General features: G+C 41.1%; 1 protein-coding gene across 5 annotated transcripts in view; it reads right to left on the bottom strand.

The window, feature by feature from the left end:
- Window positions 1-10792, bottom strand: part of ABI2 (abl interactor 2) — a 58795-nt gene extending 48003 nt beyond the window's left edge. For all 5 annotated transcript variants that reach the window (XM_084289122.1, XM_084289121.1, XM_084289124.1 and 2 more), the window contains exon 1: window positions 10612-10792. In XM_084289122.1, the coding sequence (XP_084145248.1) occupies window positions 10612-10728 (117 nt within the window). In that variant the 5' untranslated portion in view covers window positions 10729-10792. The remainder of the gene's footprint in view (window positions 1-10611) is intronic.
- Between the last annotated feature and the right edge of the window lie 609 nt (window positions 10793-11401).

The raw sequence follows: 11401 nt of genomic DNA on the forward strand, positions 1-11401 counted from the left end.
TCATTAAAAGGAAGGATACAAACAGTAAAAGCTAGACTGCCCTGACACCTCCGGAGACATAAAGAAACAACACACAGGAAGTTCAACACAAAAGCACAATAACATGGAACAGACTTTTAGTCAGTCAGCAGAATCTTTTTCCTGCAGTACTGAGAGCATATCTCTGTGCTTGGATAAATTTGGGCTTAAGGAAAACCCCTTGTCTTCACCCTCAACACCTTTTACTCTGTAACCCGCAGCACTACAAATGCCCATGGGCAATCCAGTGGAAACCTCCACACAGTGAGCTACCATGTTGGAGACAGCATAGCTCATGTCCTCCAAGCCAAATCCAATGGCCACCAGGCAACCAAGTACTCATCCCAGCTGGACAGCTCTGTGCCATAGCCAGTCCGACATGAGCAACAAGCCAAGCTCAAATACCAAACACCAGTCCTCTGCATCACCACCACTTTGTTCATTACTGATACAGGGTTTTCCAGCAATGTCACAGTTTAAAAGAAAACACAAAATGGTGAAGCTCTTTTCAGTGTATCTTAATGTAGTGACCAGTTACATCATTATGCTTAGCATAGTTATGCTACATTGAAATTATAGAAATTAAAGTTTATGGCACACAAATAGAAAATGATGCTGCAAACTAGTAAAAGACCGCAGTACTCCTCTCAGCAGTTTTGTTACAGGAAATGAGAAATCCCCACCTTTGATTTTACCTTCACCATCATTCTCATACAGAAAGAGTTCTGAAGTTGCTTACTCACCCATTTCAACAACATTATTGTTCTGATAGTTCTGAGCTCTCTCTTATCACAAGAATAGAAACGTCAGGGAGTGCAACCACACAAGAAATAACATTTCAAATGCTGAATACCTTTTAATTTTACAAAAGGTTCTCTTGCCTTGCATTCTTTCATTTTTTTGGATGTTAATTCATTTGTTTTCAAGTTGTCCTAATAGGTTGTTACAACAGTAGATTCAGCGAGTTCTATGACCATCAGAAAAAAAAAAAAGAGCTTTTCTCAATACCCTAATGAATTAAACTGCTGCACAAAAGGCCTTTTCATTTGACAAGATATGTTTAAATAATATCATCTCTCTACCCATCTAGTTATGCCAATAAATAAACCTACCCTGGAAAGAAGAGTTTCATGTTATGATTGATAGGGAGACTTTAAGAGAGAGGCACAGAGGGAGAGGAAATTTCCAAGCTGCTTTGTAGTCAAGCAATTCTCTTATTCATTTTGCAGGATGCCCAGCCAACTGCATAACCTCTAATTCTGCACCTCCCAGACACTGACAATTGGCTTTTCTGTAACACTCGCTATCTTCCAATCCTCTGTAAGATTGTCCCTAAAACACAGGAAATACCATCCTTTTTCCCCCCTATGTTCCCCAGAAGAAACATATGAAAGCAATTCTTAAAGGACTATGACCAAACACAGGCTTACGTGCATATAAAACCCAGTCCAAAAAAATGAAAAAAGCTCCTTCCACTCTGTTTGTAAACAAATGTGGTACTTACCCAGATTAGTAAAGTATAAGGTCTAAAGAGGAAAAGCGTCTAATCAGAGCTGTATTACTTAAAAATGAAAGAATTAGGTAAAAAAAAAGCTGACTGCTCAAGTTATGGCTGCTCAAGTTGTGATTTGGCTTGTGAAGAGGCACATAGTTAAGAGAATGGTATCCCGGAGGACTCTGTGTTTAGTCAAAAAAAGGAGGGGGGGTGGGAACGACATTTTGACAGACTAATACTATACATAACAAACCAAAAAAAAAATTTAGAAATTCTCATATTTCCATCTCCACAGCTTAACAATCTATCTATCTTTCATCTGCATTTCTAGCAGAACTTAAATGACAAATGCCACTTAGAGAATTTTGGCCTTTCAGAGCTGCCCTAGGAGTTTCACTCAACATAGCATTTATTATGCAATAATGCCAAGAAGCCCTAAAGCTAATGCCAAATTGGTTCAAGAAATACCACAGTAAGACATATAATAACTGTGCAGTACACCTCCAAATTGATTCCAGAACCTCAGATCTGAAATGGGTGCTCAAAGCCCCATCCTACCTGGCCTTGAATGCTTCCAGAAATGGGGCATTCACAGCTTCTCTGGGCAACCTGTTCCAGCGCCTCACCACCCTCTGAGAGAATAATTTCTTCATAATGTCTAATCTAAATCTACCCTCTTCCAGTTTAAAGCCATTCCCCCTTGTCCTATCACTCCACTAGCTGACAAAGGATCCCTTCTCCAGCTTTCCCCATAGGCTCCCTTTAGGTACTGGAAGGCAGCTGTAAGGTCTTCCTACAGCCTTCTCTTCTTAGGGTTGCTCTCAACCTGTTCTCTACTCAGGCTGTATTTGGGCTTGGGATTGCCCCAACCCACGTGCAGGACCTTGAACTTGGTCTTGTTGAACCTCGTGAGCTTTGCATGAGCCCATCTCTCAAGCCTGTCAAGGTCCCTCTGAAATTATGACTAAAATCAATGTAAATATCCTATATGTATAATATCCTATATGTATATCCTATAAGCAAAATTTAAATTTTAAGCAAATCACAATATGGTAAGGATTTAAAGTAGTTCTGTTAACTCATATCAACAAGTCTCTTAGTGACTGCAGAAGTGTCCTCAAGCTGGAGATGGTTTAAAGTAACTTATCACCACCAGATAATTGTAACAGAAATCCACAGTCCGCAGGTAACTTTTTCTGTTATCCAGACTTGTTGATTTATACGCATGCCCATCAGATACGAATGGATTAGAGTGGACAGTGCAAAATACTTTAATATATATGGGCAAAAAAATCCATCATGGACAAATTCAAAACAAATGCAAGGCAAAAACATACAAAAACAGAAAATAAAACTGCTTATATCCTTATCATTTCTTCAAAACATCTCTTTAGCCTTTTTGGAATCCCATTAAACACTGAGCCTGAACTCATAGCAATAATTCCAAAGATTACATTAAGAAGTATTACCAAACTCAAGTAGCATTATCAAACTAAATTGAGAATCCTTGTACCTTGGTAAAAGAAAAATGGAAAACTAGTGTACATTGTTCACACTCTTCACAACATTACTTGCATATTATTTTAATTACAGTCTTTAATTTATTATCTATCAAAAACTACTGCCCCATTTTCCAGGTCCTACTCATACATGCATTAATCGATATATCTGATGTCTGTCAACCACCTCGGTCTCCAATTTTGCTGTTACTGGTGTGATAAGAAGTTGGCTTTTGTTTTCACTAGTTCCCCTAATGGATGTATTTATAAAAAATGACAATGACTGTAAACTTTTCATAATGGCATGCTAACTAGACAGGCTCACCAATGACCAGGTAAGGACCAGACCTGGCACTAGGATATAGAAAGAACTGGATTCAAAAAGATGCTAGATGAACTCAGGGATCTTGCTCCTAAACAACAGCAGAGTCTAAGATTTGCATCCTTTGGGAGGCACTGCTCTAACTACTGTAGGCTTCTAGGTGGGTAACAGGAAGAATTTATGCACTCAGCTATTTTAAAGGCAAATTTTCAAATCTACAAAACACAGTATTTTTCAGGATGGTCCAACAGACAACCCATTCAATATCTGTGCTTCAAAACTGGACATGCCTAGGGCAGGCCTTCATAAATCTCAGCCACAATGACTCTTAGTGTTCCTGCCCCCAGCACAAAATTTAGAGCCATAACCCGCTGGCAATGCACTGGACAGAGAAAGTTAGTATCTGCCCTCCAGTGCTGAAAGACTGGGGCAGCCTGCCTGAAAACCTCAATCCCATCAGTGGAACTTAATATTTCACGCAGACAAGTAAGTAACCTTCCTCTCATAAGCCACTCCAAAGCAAAATTTACTTAATTCTAGGTAACTATGATTGAATGTTTTTCCTTCAGATATGAAATCCAAATTGAACCACTTTCTCCATCAAACACAGTGAACCTATTTATACTAACACCAAAAAACAAAACCTTACAGAAATTTTTGCAAGGTTTATCTTAGTCCTTGACCACATTGACCAAAAACAATAAAAGAAAATAAAATTTGCTTTCTAATGAAGTTTACCAACCTCCAAATAAATTGCCTAAAAATTTTCTTCCTGTAACACATCAAAAAATATGTGTCATCAGCTTGTTTATCAGCTACTTTCAACAAAACTCCTAACAAGACAGATGGCATCCAGATATAAAAGAACAATAGTTCACAATACAGGAAACAGTTCTTATGAAGCTTATGTATTTATGTAAATATCAGTTTGAAACTTAAATAATTTTGATAATCACGGCATGCAGATTGAAATGAGCATCTTCAAACAAAACCACCTCAGGCTTCCCTTAAATCTGCTGAAAAAAAAAAACACAACCTAACAGCCTTGATCTGATCTTCTAGAAGTATAGTTTTAAAAACCTGGTATGATCTGTAGTAAGAATCAACTTCAGTAAACTACCAACCAGCTCAAAAACAGACAAAAAGTCCAAAAGTTATTCCCAAGTATTCTGTTAGAGTTCATATAAATTCAAGCAATATATTCATAACAAAGTTACAAATTACCCTAATAAGAACATTCACATCTATGTATCACAGCTTTTAACTCTAAGAAAATATTATATGCTTTATTTATGAGTTCAGCACAAAACTAGCTTTGGCTCTGTGTATAACTGAGACATAGAGGCTAACAAAACCCAAACCTAATAATGTTTGTCCCTCTCCTTCAATTCACTGAACGTAAAACAACTTCACTACGGTAACAGTAAGCCAATAATAATAAAGCAATTACTTGTATTTCAGGCTGAAAGACCATTAAGAACAGATATTACAATGACATCTACTGGGAAATAAGCTATAAGAAAAGTGAATAGCATATGTAGAACGTGAAAGAGAAAATGCACCTAAATTCATTGTGCTGCCATTACCTGCTCTGTTGAAGTGCAAGCAGCCACATAACTAAAATTCCAGATAATGGTATTCAACAAAATTTACAGGATTTTGATTACAAAGCAAGATATTAATTTCAGATGAACAATTAAGGTTGAAAATACAGTATATTAAAAAAAAAAAATCCAGTAAATTAGGCCAAAGATTGGCATGTAGACTCCACTCAAAATCTGTTGCAAAACTTGGCAGTTAACACAAATCTGTCTTCTTCTCAAATAAAATATTCTGCTGAACACAGCAGAGTAAGATTTCACTCGTTCAAGTACTGACTGGAGAAAGTCTTGTTTTACTTGGTGTACCACTGTGGTGCACCACTTCCTGCCTTAAAACCTACAGCACTAAGCCACAAAGATGAATGGCTGCAAACACCGGTAAAACACAGGCAACAAACAATACATTTTAGAGAGCTTATCAACTGCAAGATGCAGAAGCTTGCTAGACTGAATTACAATTCCTGATCCATCTTATTCAGTAACTACAATCAGAAAATAACCTATAGAAGGGAACTACAAGAATGCCACTTCTAACTAACAGCATTACAAGACTTACTTTCTAATGGCAATGTGCGTATTTACCAATTTTCATGTTTATAAATAAAGTATTACCACCAGCAACTCCCACTGATAAAATGTCTCATGTTATTTCCATATCCACTCAACAGAAATCAATTCTACTCTTCCTGAACCCTCATTTGAACTTGTGACACTATTAAATGAATTAAATTTGCTTTCCTGGCAAAACACAGCACAGTTAATGCAAGAGGAAGTACAGTGGTTGAGTGATAAATACTTCACCAACTTTACCAGCTACTCTGACTCTCTTTGAAGAAAACAGGATGAGCCTGTATCTCCATTACCCCCACAAAACTCACCAACCTACCAACAAGCTCTCTGCAAATCTTCAGCAGAGAGCCATGCAGAAACAATTTGTACAGCCGTTTAATACAGTTGCAACCGAGAGAAGCATACACTGTGACTGAACTACTGCCATGGGATTTTATTTCAGAACATTCAAATCAAAGATCCATAAACATAAATGGCATCTTCTAGCACTTTTTTTTTCCCCTAATTTTGTCATAAATACTGAAAACATGTGGTGTCACTTCAGAGGGTTTTTCTATTTGTATACCCTAATAACGCAATATGGAGGCTATCCAACTCCCCATCCAACTTCCAGTAGCATCTGTCAACCTCCCTTTAAATTATCGAGTCCTTAAAACTCTGACAGTTGGAGATACAATAAGTAAAAGGGAAGGAGGACATGAAAAAGTAAAGGAAGCCAAGAAGATCATCAGTATTATTACTAGTTCTGTTACAGCAGCATCACTACCCACCATCCAGTTACTTCTCCACTTTAAGGGAACGTGGAAACCTTGTAAGTGATCTACAGTCTGAACATGAGACAGCATGAGAGCAGAAACACTGAAGAAAGTAGTAGGGTACCCATTTACTTTGTATTTTTAAAGAGTTTTAACCTGACAGCATCTTCCTGAAATTCTGGACAAAAATTCTCTGGATCTAATCAACACCCACTTTAACGCCTGCCAAATGAGTCTTCTATCAACACTAAGCTTAACCAACTCTTCACCAAAGTTGGATTTAAAAGGAAACAAATTTAAGGAACAGGAGAACTGAAAACCGTGAAAACCACTTTCTCATCATTAAAATAAAATAAAAATAAATCAGTTGTTTTTGTTAAGGTGATACATATCTCATCTTCAGCAAAGAGAACAGAGATCTTTCTCAAACTTGTGTGTCTAAGGAATTAATGGTTTATAAGCAAGTTAGCTACTTATACCAGTCGTTACAAGCAACTCAGCAGAAATTTCACATTAAATGACTAAAACCCTTCCCCTTGCAAATACAAGGGCTTTTCCGTGTATAAAACTCAGTACAATCACAGCAACATGAAGACTATGAAGACAGGAAAACCCAAAGAAAAGCTCGATCCTCCTTTTCAGTCTCTAGAAAAGGCAAGCAAAGCATAAGAGTCTTGAAAGACCAAGAAATACAGAGCCCGTTAGAAGCATCTGGAGAACACAGCACACAGAAATCCCACACACTTTCTGAATGCTGGACAGGACACAGAGGCTTGGCTTTTCACTCAATTGTGTGAGCTGACTTTGCTGGAGGGACTTCACCCTGTATCTGTTCCTGCTAGATATGTACGGGCTGAAAAGCCACCAATCTGATATTTTTTTTTGACACTTTGAAAATGGCAAGTTAACAGATACAAGCATCCAGTTACTCTAGAAAGCTCTATGCTCTATTTACACCATTGTAACTAGAAAACTTTTCTCTGCTTTTTATGAAAGACTCAGATAAATCAATGTGGACTGCAAAAATGTTTTTATAATATCAAGTATAATACAGTATAACATATAATAGTATAATATTACTCGATATTGTATAATATCAAGTATAATATCAAGGCAGCATAAAATTTAACCCGTGATTGACATTGTGTCAATACATAGCAGTAACTCTATGATTTCTCCAAGTTATTAGAAGACAGCTTCTTAACAGAAAGCTGATCTGATTTCTGTAGTAACACAAGCAGATTTAAATGTGTAATTTATGCACTTATGTTTAAAATTAAAAAAATATATATATTCTAATCTACGGTACAATCATAATCACAGCAAAAGTATTAATTGTTGTACTATGCAAGTGAAAATCATTTTTTAAATGTTTATTCTAGCAACTTATTTTCCTATTTAAGAGTAGTGCCTCTTGAAAAATACACCACCTTACTAGATTAATTGATTGGCTAGAGAGCTGGGAGACCAAATTTTCCTGGTGGGAAAATTTAAAAGGAACAGCCATTGTGGAAAAACAGTGAATGAAAAAGCCTTTTTTTTTTTTTTTTATTGTCCAAATAGTAGCTTTTCATCTTTCATTGCTTCAGTTCCATTTATTATATATTTGCTGTATTTCCTAGTTATTTATCACAAAATTTTAAGCTGATGTGCTCTGATATACTGCTGTATCACAGACTCAGGGGAAGGGTAACGATTTATTTAACATTCCCTGTTGTTAAGTAACTGAGCTCAGTAATATCAATCGTAATTTGGGTAATCAAACCCTGTCAAAATTTAAAGAACGTTTTTAATTCCATAAGCAGAAGTCTAATGAGCTACAGCCACCACAGCTCTATGACTATGACCTAGCAATTCCCACACCTAAGAGAGAATGAGCTCAATTTTTTTGAAGCTGCTATGATGTTGCAAAGATGTTGCAAATAGGAAAAACATTCACCTTCTCGCTGAACTCCTAAGCATCTATTAAACTGACCTATGCCTCCACTGACTTTTGCAACAATTTCTGTAGTTGACAATAAAACCACCTCAAAACACCAACTGTCAAGGGGGGGGGGGGGGGGGAGGGATGAGGTGACAGCTTGTTGACTGACAGATACAAGGCAATGAAATGTCTTCAACACCCCTATCGCTGTCATGCCTATCATCCAGCAGATCAAACTCGGATCTCAGTCGTGTACTGAGCCCCTGCTAGATCTCAGGAATATCCATGATAAAACCTTCTGTCAACAATGAAACATTAAAGGATTACGGTAGAATTAGTCCATCTTCTGGAATATTTTTTGACTTTCTAGAAGATTACTCTGCCACATATTTCTGAGCAATTACAAGCACATCTTTGTCACAAAATCCAAGCATTTTTTTAAAACATAATTTGGACTTCATTGTGCATAATGATTTTTGGAATAATTATTATTAGAAGCAAAATCCCCAATTCTGTTAGTTATATCCAATTACTCACTCCCACTCTTGCAGGGGGAAAATATATATATATATATATATATATATATATATATATATATATATATATATCTCTTTGGGTATGGATCCTAACCAGGAGTTTATGTAGTTTTGGCACTGTGAACATGGGGTGAACTCCCTAGCAGATTTGCTATAAGGACACTCACATTACTAATCCAGGATCTCTTCCAGTTGGACGTCTGCTCTACAGTAATCCTGCCCTCTAGTCTCTCAGCCAAATCTAAAGGCCAAAGCCTACCACCTGGCCGAGGTCCTCCATTCCCTACTTAAAAATTTAAACCTTTTCATGCAGTGACTCCACACTGCACTTCAGTCAGCACTCACAACACAATTCCGTTCTCTCACTCTCACCTCCCTCTCAAAGCTCTCTGTTGTCACGATGGTTGGACAAATTGCCAGCAGTCGGGGTGATATTGATGCGCAGTGGCCAGAACCCATCAGGCTGACCAAAAGTGTCTCATTCTCTTCCTTCACTCACCATCTGTCTGTACCCATCTCCTGTTATCTAGGCTATCTTACAGACTGTACACCAACCGGGGCAATAACCCTCTTTTTTCGTTCTCTATTTGTATGAAACAGCATGGAGGCCTCCTCTGTAGTTTTTATTGAAACAATAGAAGTGGAGCTGTTCAATACAAATTTTATATTCTTTGATTTACAGGAAGAAAACAAAAAAGATCACAGAACAACAACCAAAAAAGCTACATCCACTTCTTCCTACCAGATCTGCCTTCTAAGACACTCTCCTCTCTCAGAAAAAAATCAGTTTCCCTGTTTTCAAAAAAGTATTGATTTAAATACAAGCGTATCAGTTTATGGCTAAAAGAAAATATTTCACTGTATTTTCCTTAAAGAATGCACGTCACACTAATTCAGCACATGAAACGTTATTAATTACATAACAAGGTGCATCTGTAGAATTTCATTGCATTGTCATGTTAGGCAAATGACCCAAAATATTCAAAGTCTTCTCTCTGCGAGATGGTTTGTCATTCAACAATTTGAAAGAAAGAGCCTGAGCTTCTTTACAGAGAAATCTTCATTATTCTTTGCCTGTTTAAATAAGCTCTCCCGTTGTCACTGCAAAAACAATCTAGCCACAGATCTCAGCCCCACTCGCCCTCAGGAAACACACAAGCACTCTCCACTTAGAGGACTGAAAGCAAAAATAAAACCAGGAGCCTTTGCGCTTTCCTCGGCACTGACACCACAAATCCATGTCCCCCTTCTCCCCTTCCCACACGCTCAGACCGTTCGGGGGAACGGCTGACAACTGACGGCTGTTTTCTTTCGTTTGGGGGGAAACTCTTCCATTTGACCCCACGATCACCAAAGGAACATATTTCACTTCCTAGTGAAAGCAGCACGAAAGGAACAATCGGAGCCGGCCAGCTGGCTCCTCAGCGGTCACGGCAGAAAGCACAGACTGCGGTACCAACTTACACCTCCTCAGCTCCGTGCCACCGCCGCCTGCCGCTGGGGAGCTCTGGATACCTCCGCAGCCCTGCTCGGCAGGGGAGACACATCACGGACGGGCAGACCGCGGGCAGCGCGGGGCTGTGCAGCACAACGCCGGGTCGGGGGCAGCCGGGGAGCTCCCTGGCTCACGGCGCTGCTGTCAGCGGAGGGGCGAGCAGCAGCGAATACCGAGCACACCCGCGGAGGGGAGGCGATTTCGCGTAGCAAGCAGTCACACCTTTCACACCGGGGCGCTTAATTCTGGAGGCGAAGCGGCCTCCCCCCCGCCCGGGCCGCCCGCCCGTTATCCCCTCAGCGCGGCGGCCGTTGGGCGACCGTTAGGCGGCACGCGGCCGTTGATCCGCTGAGGCGCCGCGCGCCCCGCCCCGCCCCGGCCCGGCCCGGCCCGCACCTGGATGTAGTTGGTCTCGCAGTACTCGGCCACCCGCTCCAGGTTCGTGTAGCTGTCGAACAGGGCCCGGCGCCCCCCCGGGATCTCCTCCTCCAGCAGCATCTGCAGCTCCGCCATCTTCACATCCTCTCGCCCCCTCCGTCCGTCTGTCCGTCCGTCCAGCCGTCTGTCTGTCTGTCCTCTCCCGTCCTCTCCTCTCGCACCCACCCCCCCCTCCCCTCCCCACCCCGCTCCGTCCCCTGCCCGCTCCGCTCCGCGCGCGCCCCCGCCGCCACCCGCCGCACGGGCCCGGCCTCGCGCCGCGGGCAGGGAGCGCGCGCGGGACCCCCACCGCGGCGGGGGCGGGGCGCGGACGGGCGAACCCCGCTGCGCATGCGCCAGGCACCCCCCCCCTTCTCTCCTTCCCTCCCTCCCTCCCCCGGGCCCCTCCGCGCCCACTTCCGGCTCCCGGCGCTGAGGGGCTTGGCCGGGCCGGGAGCCCCCTGAGGGCCGGGCGGGCTGCGCGGCCGGGGCTAGGCGCTCCTTTCCGCCAGCAGCCTCTCGGAAAGGTTTCTTCCCTCAAAAATGACATAAAAATCCGTGCCCCTCTGGGATGCTTGCCCGGAGACACCGTCCTCAGCTTTTTAGTTCTTCCCCAATGAAGGCTGGGTCAGGCGCAGTGTTCGTTACGCTGCTTTGGAAAGTCTCATGTGCAAAGCGTTTTTCTCTCATTTTTAATATGTGGGTTAAAATTTACATTCAACTACTTGATTATTTTAATTTTTGTGTGCTCTCTTTTTCCTACAGGGAG

Source organism: Netta rufina, assembly GCF_964035555.1.
Source record: "Netta rufina genome assembly, chromosome: 6".
Classification (NCBI taxonomy): Eukaryota; Metazoa; Chordata; class Aves; order Anseriformes; family Anatidae; genus Netta; species Netta rufina.